The 19,363-nt window shown below is 38.6% G+C and overlaps 1 protein-coding gene across 2 annotated transcripts in view; it reads right to left on the bottom strand.

The window, feature by feature from the left end:
- Positions 1-19,363, bottom strand: part of tuft1a (tuftelin 1a) — a 62,670-nt gene that overhangs the window by 18,955 nt on the left and 24,352 nt on the right. For both annotated transcript variants that reach the window (XM_051923282.1, XM_028794040.2), the window contains exons 2-4: positions 18,138-18,206; positions 13,560-13,676; positions 5,257-5,343 (exon numbers count right to left, since the gene is read on the bottom strand). In XM_051923282.1, the coding sequence (XP_051779242.1) occupies positions 5,257-5,343; positions 13,560-13,676; positions 18,138-18,206 (273 nt within the window). The remainder of the gene's footprint in view (positions 1-5,256; positions 5,344-13,559; positions 13,677-18,137; positions 18,207-19,363) is intronic.

Below are 19,363 nucleotides of genomic sequence, written 5' to 3'. Positions count from 1 at the left end.
AAGCATATGACAGGGTGCCTCGAGAGGAGTTGTGGTATTGTATGAGGAAGTCGGGAGTGACAGAGAAGTATGTAAGAGTTGTACAGGATATGTACAAGGGAAGTGTGACCATTGTGAGGTCTGCAGTAGGAGTGACGGATGCATTCAAGGTGGAGGTGGAATTACATCAGGGATCGGCTCTGAGCCCTTTCTTATTTGCAATGGTGATGGACTGGTTGACAGATGAGATTAGACAGGAGTCCCCGTGGACTATGATGTTTGCTGAGAGGTGGAGATATGTTCTAGAGAGGAAAGGAATGAAGGTCAGTTGGAACAAGACAGAATACATGTGTGTAAATGAGAGGGAGGTCATTGGAATGGTGAAGATGCAAGGAGTAGAGTTGGCAAAGGTGGATGAGTTTAAATACTTGGGATCAACAGTACAGAATAATGGGGATTGTGGAAGAGAGGTGAAAAAGTGTGTACAGGCAGGGTGGAATGGGTGGAGAAGAGTGTCAGGAGTGATTTGTGACAGACGGATATCAGCAAGAGTAAAAGGAAAGGTCTACAGGACGGTAGTGAGACCAGCTACGTTATAAGGGTTGGAAACAGTGGCACTGACCAGAAAGCAGGAGACAGAGCTGGACGTAGCAGAGTTAAAGATGCTAAGATTGCTAAGAAGGCCTAAGAGAAGGTTTATGGATGTGGTGAGAGAGGACATGCAGGTGATGGCTGTAACAGAACAAGATGCAGAGGACAGAAAGATATGGAAGAAGATGATCCGCTGTGGCGACCCCTAACGGTAGCAGCCGAAAGAAGGAGAAGAAGTAATGCAATAATATTCACAAAAGTCATAATGCATTTTTAGCTACTTGTTAACTATGCTGCCAGTCTGGTTTGTGTGGAATTTCTTTTCTCACAGACGTCCAGAATTCGTGTTGACATGCATTAAAGGAATGGAACGCTACTGAGGGATATATGCATTCATTAAAGATATGGCTGATGTATCAAACTGTCATCAATCTATCAGAAGTCTTACAGGCCCCAAGCTGACCTCCATCAGAAGAATCAGAAAATGAGAAAAACCTTTGATGAGAACAGGCCATTCAGCCTAACAAAGCTCGCCAATCCTATCCACCTAATACCTCCAAAACAACATCAAGTCGAGTTTTGAATGTCACTAGAGTGGTACTGTCCACCACACTACTTGGTACATTATTACACATGTGTATGGGTCTCTGTATAAAGCAAAACGTCTTACCCTTAACAAGTTTCCAACTGTGTCCCCATGTTTTGAACATGTTGAACTCATTTTAAAGTTACAGTCTGAATCCATTGTCCTAATTCCTTTCATAATTTTAAACACTTCAGTCATGTCTCTTATTAATCTCTGCCAGCTTAAACTGAGATGGTTCAACTACTATCAATTTTTCCTCACAACTCATCTCTGGGAGCTCTGGAATCAGTCTATTCACCCTTCTCTGAACATTTTTCCAGCGCTGTTACGTGTTTTTTTGTAGCCAGAAGACTAAAACTGCACACAGTAATCCACGTGAGGCCTTACCAGTGTGTTATAAAGCTTGAGCATGAACTCCTTTGACTTGTACTCTACACATTGTGCTATATAACCTAACATTCTGTTAGCCTGCTTAATGGCTTCTGAACACTGTCCGGAAGTTGATAGCATACAGTTCACTATGACTTCTAAATCTTTCTCATAAGGTGTGCTTTCAATTTTCAGACCACCCATTGTGTATTCAAACCTAACATTTTTACTTCCTACATGTAATACTTTACATTTACTTATATTAAATTTAATCTGCCACAAGTTTGCCCAAGCCTGTATGCTGTCCAAGTCCCTCTGTAATGAGTCAACAGATTCCAGATTATCTGCCAACCTAGTTGGTATCATCTGCAAACTTAACCAGCTTTTTGTTTATATGTATGTGTGCTGTATAGCTCAAATAAAGAGTGTGGAAAGTGGAACTGCAGTAGCACTACAAAGTTTATTGTGTGTGTGTGTGTGTGTGTGTGTGTGTGTGTGTGTGCTTGGGCAGATAGTGGATGGCAAACATCCTTTATGTGTTATTGCCTGATAGTTGCAATGCATTCAAGCAGGATGGCACAATTGTTTTTGTCTAAAGCACTGAGTATTAGCCTTTCAAGAAATTGAAACCTATGACTAAGCACTGCTGACAACTTATGGTGGCCAGTCTACAAAACAGAACACATCTGGAACTAAAATGCTGAGGGTGAAGTGTGTGCCGAAGCCAACAAAAGTCAACACAGTATACAGTAAGTAATATTTTCTTTATTCTTTTATATTCCTACACAAAGCAACATATTTATCAAGCTGCTAAGGCGACCTACATCAGTCTACTGAAAACACTTAAGAGTCAAAGAGTAAGTACAGACTGGAACACTATGCATTCTCCATGGAATACACTTAAAGAGCCCCGTCTTCCATGCTTTACTCAACACTTCTTTGTACGTTCATCATACAATTACATAGTACATGGTCTGAAATCTGTAAAATTCTTAACATATATAAACACAGTATTCATCCAAAATAATTAAGATATCAGCTACTGAGAAGTGATTAACAGTCATGATTAAAAAAATACTCGATTTCTCATCTACACAAATATTTAACTCTTTAAGTTTTTGAACACAACTCATGGTGTCAATACCAGCACTTGAAACGTAAGACCTTTGCATTGCAGCTAAAATGCACTTTTCACTTTCATATTAGTTAGTTTCTTTTAAATGTACGCTTTTAAAATTGTAACAAGGTTTGACAAGCTGGTGTGTTACTGTCTGTGATGGCACTGCCCCCTGCAGAAAACTTCCTAGACTACAAAAGTATTTTAACTCAGTGGATTAGATCACTGTGCGTCTGGTTGGCCTCTGAGTAACAGGTCAAATGCCAGGAGCTAAGTGTGTACCTGACCTTTGCTACAATGGTGTCAGAAGATGTCCTTCTCCAAGGCTGTTGAATTGAAGCTGAGGACAGTGTAATAGGATATGATGTTAAAGTTTGTTGCTGTGCAGTGATGAGCTTGTTGCAGGCAGCAAAGATGAACCTCGGTAACAATATTTTGAGTTCTGTTCACACTACTTTTACAAAACAATGTAGGAATTGCTAGGGATAGGATCATGGTGGGCCATCTGCTTCCACTTGGAGGGGTTGTTGTGCATTTCTGTTTCCTTCACCTTTAACCTAACAAAAATCCAGAAGTATTTAACATCTTCAGAAGGTGCACACAATGTACGACAGGCATCACTGCACTTTTAAATGTTAGCTCATCTTGGGTCAGAAAGAGCACCAATGTGAAGTGGAAGCATGTCGTTCATGAAGACTTCAACAGCTCTGAATCTTTGGGAATCTATACTGTGTCTTAATAAAATAGGAATCTTCACAAAACCATTGCAGTGTGCATTAAGGACGATTTCCCACTTGAATGTGGCAGCAGAGTTCTCAGATTGTTCTAAACATTCAACACACAACACCATGAGAAGGATTGTGGTTAGGCTACGACTGTAAACTGCTTTGAATTCTAATAATTGCTGTGAGACCTGTCTCCCTGCTTTCAATTTGAAAATTAACAATAAAAATATAACAATAAAATGAACAGTTAAAGACCTACACAATGAAAAGGTTAAATTTACTCTTGTAGCTTGCCATCTTCATCATCAAAAAGAGTCTCAGACAGTTTCCAACACTTGGTCCAATAACCCAGAATCTTGTTTTACACTCTTTACACTCTTTTACTGTTTTTCAATATTTTAAACATTTACTTTTTTTTTTTTACAAACATATATTTACATTTCATTTTACTTTTTAATTGAAGTAGAAGTTGTTTTCTTTTTATTTTAAGTGAAATGTAAACAAAGTGTGTTTTGTATAGGATGTTACTCTAAAAATATTTAATTCATAAGGCCAAATGCTTTTCTGGATGCTTCTCAAATTTATCTTATAGCCAAGTTCACGGACAATCTTATATAGTTCAATTTTTCATGGGCATAAATCAAAAGTAAATTTTGTGTATAAAATACAGATGCAGGTTTAAGAGCAACTGAACTGTCCATGAAAACTGGGTAAGATCGTTAAATCAAAGAACATGACACAATTACTCTAGTAATAAATCCACAAATCCATTGAACCAGAAATGTAGTTTTGACAGATAAACCACATGCATCAGCTGTAAGGAAATCTTCTGGCCAAATTAGGCTTGGCATACACACTATAATGAAAGGGAGTAACCATGTGGCATCTCTCAACACCCAGACTAATACCAAGGAAGCCAGAGATGTTTGAGGAGACTTGTTTATTATAAAAATAAAACACACACAAGGGAGAGATAAAAGTTGCACAACACCAAGAACCTGCTGCCTTTCCTACACATTCTTGAACCTCTGATGGGATTGTTTACCTACTCACCCAAATCACATACACTGCAAATAACACGGTCATAATGGAGTCAGTTTCAAAAATCCGTCGGATTACTTGCCCTCTAGATTTGTGGGAGAATCTCCTCAGAATGTTCCCCAGGCTCTGCTCTCTTTTTCTTCTTTCTTAGACTGGTACCCTTGGGCTTCCTAAGGGTCCATACCTAGCCACACTACCGTGCTTATTTGCTCTCTCCCAATCAGTTTCAGGCATTGTTTTGAAAAGGCCTGCTGTTGGGCTTCACCATGCCCTGAGTTATTCTGTTGGCACCTTCCAAATATTCAAAACAAGTATAAATCTTCAGTTTATATATTGTCTTTCCTGAGAAACACCATACCAAAATACCGACTGACTGACAAAGTATGTTCCTCGGGGGCACAAAGTAAGACAGAAGTGGGGGCTATTTTGGCAAACATGTCACTTACGATCAAGCATCACAGCTGCTGTGCAGCGCTAAGTACAAATCATCCAAATTTCTGTTTTTGTTTTGCCCTTTGATGCACAGTTCACCATGTTTTCCAGCTAATCATACAACTCAAAGCACGACAATTTCAGATGAACTCAAAACTATCAGACATCTTCAAAAGCTACTGTACACTTTTATAGAAGCAGTCAAAAAACAGGTTATTAATCAGACACCAAATGCAGCTGAAAGATTTATCTGAAAGATCATTGCAGCTTCACGAACATGCTGTCTAGCCAGAGGTGTGGCTGCCATCAAGCACCGCACTGCTTTGAAGCTTTCAAAGGCCAGACACAGCCCCTTTGATATGATCACACACTGCACCTGGAATCAAAAAATGGCAAAACTATCTTTCCATACTTACCTCCTGAATCTGCGACACCTCGTCGTTTAACATTTTCATGTTCTTCTCGTGCTTTGCCTGGTCCCGATTCCGTGCTTCAAGGTACACCTGATCACAAAAGCACACAGAGCTTCATGAGTCAGAGTTAAACACTGACGTAGCCATTGCTTGGGTGTTGCTCACTGACTTTGAGCTGCAGGCCTTTAACACTTTCATTAAAGGACATTTTTTTACTTTTTGGCCTACTGTTTGTTTGTACAAGAATAAACACCGTAATTGTTGAAATATGAAAATTTCAAGATGCTGGTGTTATGTCAGAACAAGCAATAATCAAAGGCAGGCCAACCAGTTTTCCTTTTTTGAATGTTAGGACATATTTGAATGCAGTGCTATGTAAATTTTTCTGTTACACAGCAGGCGGCACAAGAAGGTATATGGCTATACACCTCGAAGTGAGAATCGGGAGGAAGGTGAATGCAGAAAAGTCTTAGGTGATGGGTTGGAAGAAGTGTTGCAAATGGTTATACAATAAAACTGATGGGAGGAACTCTGATGGAGGCGAGCGCATATCAGAGTTAGTGGTATGAGGGGCAGTGTGCAGGCAGGGGGCTTGCCTATTGCTTGTTGTATCTGACAAGATGTAAACTTACATATCAGGAATGGAGTTGTTAAAGAAAAAGGAGGGAAACTCAGTTGTTTAGCTGACTTCCTGCATGTGATTAAAGATGCCCTAACTGGTAATAAGGATTAGATGTGCTTAAGGGAATTTCAAGGAATTTCACTTCGGTTGCCAACCACCGAAACCCCCCCCCACCTGCGAGACTGCATCAAGGAATTCATGTACAAGAAAGGAAGACAAACTTGAGAAGTGAAGGGATTGTGGTGCTAGTTTGAAATGTTGAAACAAAATTAACAGGTACAGAACGATTATCGGGATATTATGAAGGGCGAGTGAATAGACCTGAGGTATATACAGTATGTTGTATTCTAAAAGCAGTTTAAGTGGCCATGGACAATGGATCAGTGCCTCATTGCGTGTTTGCTGTTATGGCATACATTGATTCGAAGTCTGTAACAGATTTAGTGTAAACAAGATTTTGCTTGAAGTTTAATGTGCCTCAACGAGGAAGAATTCATTCTTGTAACATTGTTTTAAAGTGGTAAGATAAATTTCAATCTACTTGTGAAGGCAAGGACCATCAATAGTTGTATGTACATTAGTAAATATCCAAAGTTTGAGACAAGCTGGAGACATTTAGCATGAGGTCAGTCTGTAGCAGTAAACATTTAGAACTGGAAATTTCACCAAATGATGCACAAAGATTTATCCTGTCACCATATAAAAAAACATTTTTAGGAATAATTTAGCTACTTTGTTACTCAGTTTATTTAATAGTTAAAGAAAACTGGGGTATGTAACTATTTGAAATACTACTGTATTGTTAATGGTGGAGCTCATTTGAAAAAAGTTACATTAAAAAAAGTTAAAACAAAGTAAATAAACTGCATTGACACATTATTTGTTGACTACTTTATTCCGTATCCATTGCTATAAATCAAGTAGATTAAGTGATCATTTATACTATCTTTTCAAAATTAAAATTCTCTCAGCTTTACAAAAGTTTACATCAAGTATTTACAGTACATATGCTTCAAAGAAAACAAAAACATCTGCCGGTTTTTATTATGTGGCCATTGTTATTGGGTAATTTAGCGCTCCAATGTTATTATGATAATAATCCTATTTTTGGGTCTCAGTATGGTATTTGTTTTCTTACTTGGGTCCTCAAAGTAAAAAATTTAAGAACCCTTGCTTTAAAGAGCTGAGATAATAATGACCTCAGTTGGACTCTGATCAGTGTTACAAGACAAAGACAGCAGAATTGAGGTGGAGGTAATACATCACATGGTGAAGGGAAACAGCAGGAAGTTTTTAAGAATTTAGAAATAAAGGCATAGATGGAATGGAGAAATTAACCTTAATAAAGTTGTGGAGGATAAAAACATGAGGAAGGTGAAAAAAGACATGGATGGAAGAGGTGGTAGTAAATAATGTAAGAAAAAGTGAGGCACTCTCCAAAGGATACCAGCATGGTAGAATGGTATGTGAGCGGCAAAAAGACATCCCGTGTAAAGCCAAACAATGGCACCCAAGTCAGTTTATTTTTTATGTAAAATACTTTTTTACATTGCAATGTTTATAGTGAGAGTGGTGCAGTAGTTAATACTGCCTCTTCATGGATACCATGAGCTCAATTTGAATCTCGCCTGGTTGTTCTCCATGTGGAGTTTGCACATTCTCCCTGTGTCTGTGTGGCTATCCTCTGCGTACTTTGGCTTTCTCTCACATCCACAAAGATGTGCAAGTTAGGTTGACTGGTGATTCCAAATTGGTTTGAGTGTAATGATGAAATAGCACCCTGTCCAGATTTGTTTCCGTCCCTTTGCCAAGTGCAACTGGGTTAGGCTCTGGCAGCACCAGGACCCTAAATTGGATTAAGCAATTTTGAGGATGCAATGTTACAGTATGTTTACAGAGAATAAATTAAAAATAAATTGCCTTTAACAGTTGTAACTAAAATGCATTTTTATTTATCTCAGTCAAAAAAGAAACTAAGACAACAAAGGTGGCTTCATGCCATCATTGTCATCCTTATATGCAAATATAATACACAGGAAAATGCCTCTGGTGCAAAGCTTGTGTAATCACAAAGCAAGTAAAAATAAGGCATAGTTTGATTCTCTCACCTGCACAACTGTGCTTTATGCTTAATCCAACAGGAACATATTTGTATCATATTATTCTACATCACCATTTAAAATAATTTATGTATTTATAGAACTCACTTAATTGAATTTGAGAGTCATAGTGAGAGTGCGAGATGAACCAAACAAGTCCATAACAGAAAATGTACTCAGTCTCCCACATTCATTCATATACCTTTGACGCCAATCAGCCTAACACATATATCTCAAAACCGTAGTGCCCACACAGACACTAGGAAAACGTATGAACTACATTCAAGTCAGAGACCAAGCATGGGATTCATATACAGCCTAACTGAACAATAAGGCACTAGAGTTAATCACTGCACCACCATGCTTCCTCCTTCAGGATCAGTAACTGGTAAATAAAATGGTGTGGTGTAGTCATGTTTTTATAAATTGTGAAACACTGCCAGGCCTTGCATGATTTAGCTCTAGAATATATCACTGAAATGCTGATACCTTATCAAACAGTGAGACAACTAAGATTGTCTAGTCAAGGTGTACTGGCTGTTCCACAATCTAAATTAAAAACAAAAGGTGATAAAAGTGTGGAAAAACTTAGCACTGGGGTTTAGATCATGGGTTCAGTAGCAACTTTTAAATATTATTTAAAGACTTACTTTTATTGTTTAGTCTGTTTAAATGTGCTTGATTTTTAAATTGTTTAATTTGTATGTTCTATTGTTTTCACCATAACTTTGTCTAAAATCTCTGATTTTATGTTGCCACATTTTATTTGTTTCTGGTATATATGTTCATTGTGAAGCACTTTGTGTTGGCTGGCCTAAAAAATGCTATAAAAATAAAGGATATTATTATTAATATTTTCAAAATGTGAATGTCAGCAATAAAAACTGAGTACGACTATGTTAATGGAAAACAAAACTTTTATTTTTAAGTTACAGCCTAGCACATGCAGTAAGAGTATTCTGCATATAAAGTTATTTAGTTTGTTTTAATATAAATAAAAGTTATTTACATATAAGGTGAAAGATATTTAAAATCCATTCATCAACCCATTTTTATAACCTGCTTACCCAGGGCAGGGTTGCAATGAACCTGGAACCTATTCTGAACCTGAATATTCTGAAGAATTCTGAATAATGAACTTGGAACCTACCAGCACCCTGCATCCATCCTTCTGCTGATACTAGCATAGGAGAGAGTTTCCCACCACCCACAATTACAGCAGCCCAGGTAAGCAAAGAGCTGAGGAGACTTCGGGCTAGCAAAGCAGTGGATCCAGATGGAGTATCGCCACAACTGCTGAAGGTCTGTGCGTCAGAGCTGGGAAGTCCTCTACAGCGCATCTTCAACCTGAGCCTGGAACAGGGGAGAGTCCCGAGGCTTTGGAAAACATCTTGCATCACCCCAGTCCCCAAGGTATCACGTCCTAGTGAGCTGAATGACTTCCGGTCTGTCGCCCTGACGTCACATGTGATGAAGACCATGGAGCGGCTGCTGCTTCACCACCTGAAGCCACAGGTCCACCACGCCCTCGACCCTCTACAGTTCGCATACCAGGAGAAGGAGGTAGCGGAGGATGCCATCATCTACTGTATATGCTACACCGATCCCTCTCCCACTTGGACAGAGGCAATGGTACAGTAAGAATTATGTTTCTGGACTTCTCTAGTGCCTTCAACACCATCCAACCTCTGCTCCTCAGGGACAAGCTGACAGAGATGGGAGTAGATATATACCTGGTGGCATGGATCGTGGACTATCTTACAGACAGACCTCAGTATGTGCGTCTCGGAAACTGCAGGTCTGACATTGTGGTCAGCAGCACAGGAGCACCGCAGGGGACTGTACTTTCTCCAGTCCTGTTCAGCCTATATACATCGGACTTCCAATACAACTTGGGAGTCTTGCCACGTGCAAATGCTTGCTAACAACACTGCTATCATGGGCTGCATCAGCAGTGGGTGGGAGGAGAAGTAGATAGATAGATAGATAGATAGATAGAAAGTATAGGAACCTAATCAAGGACTTTGTTAAATGGTGTGACTCAAGCCACCTACAACTGAACACCAGCAAAACCAAGGAGCTGGTGGTGGATTTTAGGAGGCCCAGACCCCTCATAGATCCTGTGATCATCAGAAGTGACTGTGTGCAGAGGGTGCAGACCTATAAATACCTGGGAGTGCAGCTGGATGATAAATTTGATAAATTGGACTGGACTGCCAATACTGATGCTCTGTACAAGAAAGGACAGAGCCGACTATACTTTCTTAGAAGGCTGGGGTCCATCAATATCAGCAATAAGATGCTGCAGATGTTCTATCATACGGTTGTGGCGAGCGCCCTCTTCTACGTGCTGGTGTGCTGGGGAGGCAGCATAAAGAAGAGGGACTCCTCACGCCTGGACAAACTGGTGAGGAAGGCAGGCTCTATTGTAGGCATGGAGCTGGACAGTTTGACATCTGTGGCAGAGTGACGGGCACTGAGCAGGCTCCTGTCAATAATGGAGAATCCATTGCATCCACTGAACAGTATCATCTCCAGACAGAGGAGCAGCTTCACTGACAGACTGAGGAGATCATTCCTCCCCCACACTATACAACTCTTCAGTTCCACCCGGGGGAGTAAAGGTTAACATTATTCAAAGTTATTGTCTGTTATACCTGCATTTTTATCACTCTTTAATTTAATTGTTTTTTATCAGTATGCTGCTGCTGGAGTATGTGAATTTCCCCTTGGGGATTAATGAAGTATCTATCTATCTATCTATCTATCTATCTATCTATCTATCTATCTATCTATCTATCTATCTATCTATCTATCTGTCTGTCTGTCTGTCTGTCTGTCTGTCTGTCTGTCTGTCTGTCTGTCTGCCTGCCTGCCTGCCTGCCTGCCTGCCTGCCTGCCTGCCTGTCTGTCTGTCTGTCTGTCTGTCTATTCCAGCAATCATATATTTTTATTCTTTTATTCTTCACTGTTTAACAGCACTCTACACATAATTTCCTATTTTTCTAACTACCGGTATACAGTACTCATTTGTAATACAGAATACAAATTTAATTATATACTGTACACCTTAAAGAGTGGACCCCCGTGACCCTAGGTTAGGATATAGCGGGTTGGAAAATGACTGTCTGACTGACTGACCTTAAAGAGTAAGTCTGGCATTTTTCAAGTCAAAGTTATTTCTTCACAAACATAGTATATGCATTTGCCAATGTGAAATTGGATTCTAAAGTTAAGCATTTTCTATAAATTTTTAAAAATATATTGCCTGAACTGGAGCTTTACAATGGAGACTATGGAGCACGGAGGAAAAGCTTAAAAATGTACCATTTTTTAAGCCAAGACTGTTGTTGAATATTGATCCATGCTTTGCAATTACACGCACAATGTAAGATAGTTTATACATGTCATTTTATTAACAAAAAGACACCAATATTATGAGATTCAGCCATCTTAAAAGAACACCAGCTCTGCATGATCACTCAGCACTTAGTCTTCCTACACAAAAACATTTCACCCTGTGAGGAGTTGTCCTGAAAGACTGAATCACAGCAACCTTTTCATGCCTCGTGGTTGGTTTTGTTTTGATTTATTTTTGCATTTACAGTAGGTGAGAATTTGCACAAGCAAATAGAAAATGTATCCTTACCACGAGAAAAATTGTAACAGGTGACAAAAGCTCTGTATATCAGTGGCAACCAGAAAAAATTGACGACCGCCACTTCCATCTTGAGATGGATCTTGAGAAAGAAAACGATACATTTATGAACAACTGTGGCTGGTTTGGCACATTCGTTGGCCTTTTCTGGCTGCCTGTGTACAATGCTGTGTATCTTTGGTTCTTGGCATGAAAGTACATACTGTCATGAACAATTAGACATGTATTCCGGTGCATAAAGTTTAGGAGATGGCATAGTGTATGTATGAGATGGACATTTTTAACTGTGCGGCCTGTTTACATCTTTTTTTTTTGCTTTGAAGTCTCTATAATTCTCCCCAGTAAGATAACCTATGGGCTCAGATTGGAAGCTAATGCAGCTTTCTATTATTTATTGATTTAACATATATATTGTGGCAGGTTTTTAATGATATGGTTTAGAGCAACTTTATATTACAGCCCTAGTGGCCGTTTCCTTAATTTTGCTTATAACTTAAACTATTACTTAGATATAATAAGCTTTGAAAGGGGTATTTGCACAATGGAAACCTACATATTTGTTAAATATTGAAAGTAGTTAGTAGTAGACATCAGAACATTTTCAAGGAAGGTTATTGGCTCCAACTGACCTAATTTAATCAGGAGATGTATATAACTTTAATTGGTCTTTGGATGTGAATATACATGTATATCAATCAGACTGATACAACTTGTCTTAATACGACATTTACATTTTTAAGGTTATTTGACATCAGACCATGAAGAAAGAAAAAACACATCAGCTCAAGACATAGCATGGAATATTTTCGAGATGGAGATTTTTAACTTTACTCCCCATTTTCATCTTAGCTCTTATGCTTTGAACTTTCTACCGTTGTCCGTATTCCCATTGGGGTAAGCAGATGGGCCCAAGTAGGAAGTTGAAGCTCAAATGTATTGTATAGAGGGGTTAAATAATTGTAGTTTGATTGATAAATTGTACAAAGCAATCGGCTGTTCCTAATAATTTATAATAATAGTTTCCTTATTTTATCTGCTTTCTTTGAGCAGCAGTAGAATGTTATCCATCTATCCACTTCCTGAACCATTTTAAACCTATGTCAGTATCTTAATTTTGGAAAAGAGGAAGGTAAGCAACTTTCTTTGGTTTACAATGTGAGTTAGCAGTTGAGTATGAACCACTATCCTTGTAACATGACCGCCCCAGCTTACATGAATGCTACCATCCATCCATCCATTTTCCAACCCGCTGAATCCGAACACAGGGTCACGGGGGTCTGCTGGAGCCAATCCCAGCCAACACAGGGCACAAGGCAGGAACCAATCCCGGGCAGGGTGCCAACCCACCACAGGACACACACAAACACACCCAGCACACACTAGGGACAATTTAGAAATGCCAATCCACCTAACCTGCATGTCTTTGGACTGTGGGAGGAAACTGGAGCGCCCGGAGGAAACCCACGCAGACACAGGGAGAACATGCAAACTCCACGCAGGGAGGACCCGGGAAGCGAACCCAGGTCCCCAGGTCTCCCAACTGTGAGGCAGCAGCGCTACCCATTGCACCACCGTGCCGCCATGAATGCTACCACCACTGGCAAAGCTTGTATGCACAGTACCAAAAGCATACAGCATGTTTGTTTTATTTTCTCTTTTGCAATATCACTTGGACAGATTTTTGGTAGCTCTTTTTCACTTCTCTGCTCTGTATCCGAAGTCTGTGATCACTGATTAGTGTATATAATCCTTTCTCTATCATATTCCCAGCATCTCTCTGTCTCAATCAATTAAAACTACCTAATTTTTATAGCATCTTTTGATTGTATGCACTATCACAAAACTATGAACAAGTATACAGTACTTTGTATTAATGAAATAGAATATTGTTCACGGAGACTTACATTGCCTGTTTAAAGTACAGTACCTTAATAATCTCAACTTTTTCTTCAGTGGGCTTGGCTGGCTCAGAATTCCAGAGAGCACTTGAAGGCAGTTCATTGGCTGATCGGGAAGGCGTCAGGGCAGACACTCTACCAATGGGCTGAGAAAGGAGAAGTGGTGGTTATCTGCAGGTACTTCAAAAAAATAATGTTGTTTGTAAAAAAAAAAAAAAAAGTATAAGGTACAAGTTTATTATGATAAAACTTTAGAATGTTAGAAGTCAGGAATGAGGAAAAGTGAAAACTTAAAAACAGTTATGCACATTAATGCTAAAAGTTAGGAAGGAAAAAGAAAAAAAAACATGCCGGACCTAAGATGTCAACTTCTGGCATGAAGGCTCTGCAATGGTCCATTCATCCATGGTATGGCATCGTTGAGCAAAGGCTGTAACCAGGCTCAAGGGAATGGGTAGTCTACTGCAGGGCATACTTATACATGTCCACGATGGGGCAATTTAGAGTGACCAATTAAAGAAAACTGAAAATCTTTAAGGTATTAAAGTTAAAAAGGTATAATCAGGAAAAAAAAAGCAATGTAAATGCAGGCAGACCTATGGCAACATGATGCAGGACTCTGAGGCAGCAGTATTAACCACTGTGCTACACACGACATTTGTTACTTTTGTAATTCACTGAAAAAAAAAGTGTTCAAGATGTTTTACAACAGAAGCACATTTTCACTTCTCTCCAGATTATTCCCAAAAATAATACAAAGCAATAAGCAAAAGGCAAAGAAAACAATATTAAGATGGTCAACATTAAATGGTATGACTGCTGTCCTGAAGCAAGATAACCTGAATCCCCATCTCTAGTTGAGAAGGTGACACAATAATAAAATCGACAAAGCCTTAAATATCACTTCTAAAGAGATCTGACTTTCATTTCCAAATGAAAATAAAGCAAAGCTTTTTTTTCAACTCTTGTGCAATAACCCCATGTATCCCAAAAATGTGGATTCCTTTCTGTATTTCCTGAGTACCCCGTCCCTTCCACTTCATGATAGATTTGGGGGCTTGAAAGGAGTTATATCACTTACAAAAGATTATGTAGGCAGACAAAGAGAATGAAAATTCAGCAGAACATGACACAACAAGATTTAGTGTCTGTCATTTCAAAATGACTCAAAATGATGGTCTTGCTAGTAAAATGCAAATTTTAGATTAGGTTTCCTCTTGGAATTATCACTGGTTCTAAAGTTTCCTATCTGTTGTCCTGTAGCATTGCTAAAAGAATATCCAATCATTATGATCTTTAAGACAACCAACAAACAAATATTACTTAAAGGAATACTTCACCCAAAGTGATTTGATTTCAGTCTGTTACTTAATCTGTGCTGCTTGCAATAATTACTGAGAAAAATCTAACTTATCAGTGTTATGGAGAGCAAAGAGAACAAATGTCCTTACACAAAAGGCTATAATGGGGACCAACATTGAACAAACAGTAAACACAATGTAATATTCTTTTAAAAAAACTCAATTTACTTGCATTGTATAATCCTAATGTCAGATATCCAGTCGTTTTCTAACAATATATAACTATATTATAACAATATGTAACAACACAAATATTTGCAAAAACTGCTTCAGGAAAATCCTCTTGTGGAGAGCTGGTGATTGTGCTCAAATGAAATCAAGTTTTTGAATAGAAGTGCCATTACTTCAAACAAGACCAGGTAAGTAAAGGAAAAAATGATGATTTTTGGATGCAGTATTCCTTTAATAAAAAGAACAGACATCACGGTGCATAGAACATGTTTGTTCAGGCCAGCAGTCCAAGACAACCCACTTATATCTGAATCGATCATTTGGGAAGTCCTGAATAATTCTTTCGGGGGCCCAGGATGAGTTCCTTAAAATGTACCTTTTGTTTATAAGAATACAATACTTTTCAAATTCTACCTTGCATTTGTATAAACGTATTATTACACTGTCAAGAAATAAATTCAGTGTGTTCCAGGTGAGGTTGACATTTGACTAGTAAGGCTTGCCGTTTAGTCATGGTGCAGAGAGGTGATGTGTCGCCCTAAGCCAGACACATAGGTAGACATTTCACTGTAGTATTCACTATAAACAGAGATGAACTTAAACTTGATGTTGAAAGGGATTGGTCAATCCTACCAAATACACTGCTTGTTCAGAAATGCAGTGTTACAGCTGTACAGAAAAGCAAATTAAGTACATCTGGAATTTCCCACATGATAAGCCAAATTAATTTAATAACTGATGACAAAACTCATACAGTGTACCTACTATGTGTATATTTTACTATTTTCTCTAAATTGCTTATTTCTGTATAAAACTAAACACTTTTAGCAGTGATGTACATTGCATTTCTGGAGACATAGAAAAACCTGTAGGATAACTGCATCAGTTGCAAAATACAGTCATATGAAAAAGTTTGGGAACCCCTCTCAGCCTGCATAATAATTGACTCTACTTTCAACAAAAAAGATAACAGTGGTATGTCTTTCATTTCCTAGGAACAGCTGAGTACTGGGGTGTTTTCCAAACAAAGATTTTTAGTGAAGCAGTATTTAGTTGTATGAAATTAAATTAAATGTGAAAAACTGGCTGTGCAAAAATTTGGGTACCCTTGTAATTTTGCTGATTTGAATGCATGTAACTGCTTACTACTGATTACTTGCAACACCAAATTGGTTGGATTAGCTCGCTAAGCCTTGAACTTCATAGACAGGTGTGTCCAATCATGAGAAATGGTATTTAAGGTGGTCAATTGCAAGTTGCGCTTCCCTTTGACTCTCCTCTGAAGAGTGACAGCATGGGATCCTCAAAGCAACTCTCAAAAGATCTGAAAACAAAGATTGTTCAGTCTCATGGTTTAGGGGAAGGCTACAAAAAGCTCTCTTAGAGGTTTAAACTGTCAGTTTCAACTGTAAGGAATGTAATCAGGAAATGGAAGGCCACAGGCACAGTTGCTGTTAAACCCAGGTCTGGCAGGCCAAGAAAAATACAGGAGCGGCATATGTGCAGGATTGTGAGAATGGTTACAGACAACCCACAGATCACCTCCAAAAACCTGCAAGAACATCTTGCTGCAGCTGGTGTATCTGTACATCTTTCTACAATTCAGCGCAATTTGCACAAAGAACATCTGTATGGCAGGGTGATGAGAAAGTCACTTGCTGCATGCAAATGCTCATTTAGACAAGTCAGATTCATTTTGGAACAAAGTGCTTTGGATTGATGAGACAAAAATTGAGTTATTTGGTCATAACAAAAAGTGCTTTGCATGGTGGAAGAAGAACACTGCATTCCAAGAAAACACCTGCTACCTACTGTCAAATGTGGTGGAGGTTCCATCATGCTGTGGCGCTGTGTGGCTAGTTCAGGGACTGGGGCCCTTGTTAAAGTCAAGGGTCGGATGAATTTAACCCAATATTAACAACTTCTTCAGGATAATGTTCAAGCATCAGTCACAAAGTTGAAGTTACGCAGGGGTTGGATATTCCAATAAGACAATGAGTTCGAAATCTACAAAGGCATTCATGCAGAGGGAGAAGTACAATGTTCTGGAATGGCAGTCACAGTCCCCTGACTTGAATATCATCGAAAATCTATGGGATGATTTGAAGCAGGCTGTCCGTGCTTGGCAGCCATCAAATTTAACTGAACTGGAGAGAGTTTGTATGGAAGAATGGTCAAAAATACCTCCATCCAGAATCCAGACACTCATCAAAGGCTATTGGAGATGTCTAGAGGCTGTTATATTTGCAAAGGAGGCTCAACTATGCATTGATGTAACATCTCTGTTGGGGTGCCCAAATTTATGCACCTGTCTAATTTTGTTATGATGCATATTGCATATTTCTTTTAATCCAATAAACTTAATGTCACTGCTGAAATACTACTGTTTCCATAAGGCATGTCATATATTAAAAGGAAGCTGCTACTTTGAAAGCTCAGCCAATGATAAACAAAAATCGAAAGAATTAAGAGGGGTTCCCAAACTTTTTCAAATGACTGTATGTAGAATGGAACTGTTCAAGGAATATCATCACAGTCAGAAAAGTCAAATTCACATAGCTAAGGATTGTGGCTAGTAATCTAATTTAAAAAATGGAATGTGTGGCTTTTAGACATACAATCTTCCAATTAAAAAATAAGAACAGCTACTAGGAGTTGTGAAATGTCCCAGGTAAACACCATATATTGATGCCCACCGGACTATTTGTGGAGTTTTTAACAAACACCATAAAAAAATTAGTCAACAGCAATAAAACAAATCTTAACTGGAGATCCTCAGTTCACCTTTTGCCTGTCTGACGTAAGCCTTTATTCTCTTGTATTTATTTACTTATTTTGGTGGTATCTTCATGGAGGAAAGGGGGTGCAGAGAATATTCCACTGGAGCAAAAAGAAGGAAGTAGCTGCAGGTAAAGAGGTTAAAAGCAGGAGCACCACAGGGAGCGAGGACAGTTGTCAGGCATACATAGTCATGGCATGGAGGATGTGCTGTATATAAATCTGGGAGACTCTGTGCAGTTCCAATGTTAACACAGCAAAGAAATGTGCAGGGTTATGGAAAGGATCTACACATACCTTCATTCTGGACTGACTTTCATCCTCAGTTTGATCCTGTAAAGTCAAACGAAGTCTGGGCACATATTCCTAAAAAAGGTGCAAAAAAAATTCTAAGTTATTAAATAGAATATATGCATACACATATATATATATATATATATATATATATATATATATATATACTGTCTTCCTATATAAACACCATCCTAAAGGCCTTTACAAGAACAAAGCCAGAGTACTACTGTTTTCATACATACTGTATTTTACACAAAGGCACCCAGCCAAACTAAACTGACTTGCTGTGGGTCACACAGTGAGTGATAATCATTAATAACTAGGGAACACTCTGACCTCCGGAAAGAAAGGTGGCTCATGCACTTGTTTTTCCTTGTTACTTTCATGGAGTTCTTCTGAAGGGTGTTTTTTAAATTCAAGACATACACTCCGTACCGTGGAAGCTGGACAAGCAACAAATCTTTTATAACCACTTCAAACGATTGCTGCATTATTTAATGATAATGAAAGTTTGGAGAAACACAAACAAATATTTGTGACATTCTTAATCAACTAGTCTGTTCATGTTTTCGAGTAGTTACTGTATTATAGCGCTTTATTACTCTTACATTTCGATTTATACATCAGGAATAATTGCTTATTTCAATCTTAAACTGCTGCATTCAGTGTTTTAATTGCTCCTTATTAGCAATAAGATGTAAAAGACAAAGCAGCCAGCAGTTCTCCAGCTAGCTTTTTTCCAATTACATCTGTGTGTGTTCATCATGCACGGTTTGATTTAATAAAACACTTAATAGAAAAATGTGACAGACTGAAAATGATCTGTTTTAGGCTTCAAATCATTTGGATGATATCCTTGGAAAGGAAAAAAATCTACGATATAAAAGCCTTACATTGCACAGACTAACAAGCCATAAAATTAAATAAGGTCTGAGATTGGCAAGGATTGGTTTCTAATTAAGCAATTGGGTTGGAATGAAAACCTGTAGCCACTGCGGCTCACCAGGACCGACATTGCCTACCCCTGTTTTACATCTTATTGCTAATAAGGAGCAATTAAAACACTGAATGCAGCAGTTTAAGATTGAAATAAGCAATTAAGGTTGGAGAACCTTAACAAGCAAGACCACTAAAATGAAGCATTAAAATGTCACTTAAGCAATATGTGCTTCATCAGCAATAATTGAGTTCTCGTTAAGGAACTGGGTTGGAACAAAAACCTGCACATA

This window comes from Erpetoichthys calabaricus, chromosome 2 (assembly GCF_900747795.2).
Source record: "Erpetoichthys calabaricus chromosome 2, fErpCal1.3, whole genome shotgun sequence".
Lineage (NCBI taxonomy): Eukaryota > Metazoa > Chordata > Cladistia > Polypteriformes > Polypteridae > Erpetoichthys > Erpetoichthys calabaricus.
The sequence above is the reverse complement of the archived record's forward strand: the minus strand, read 5'-3'. Positions and strand labels throughout refer to the sequence as shown.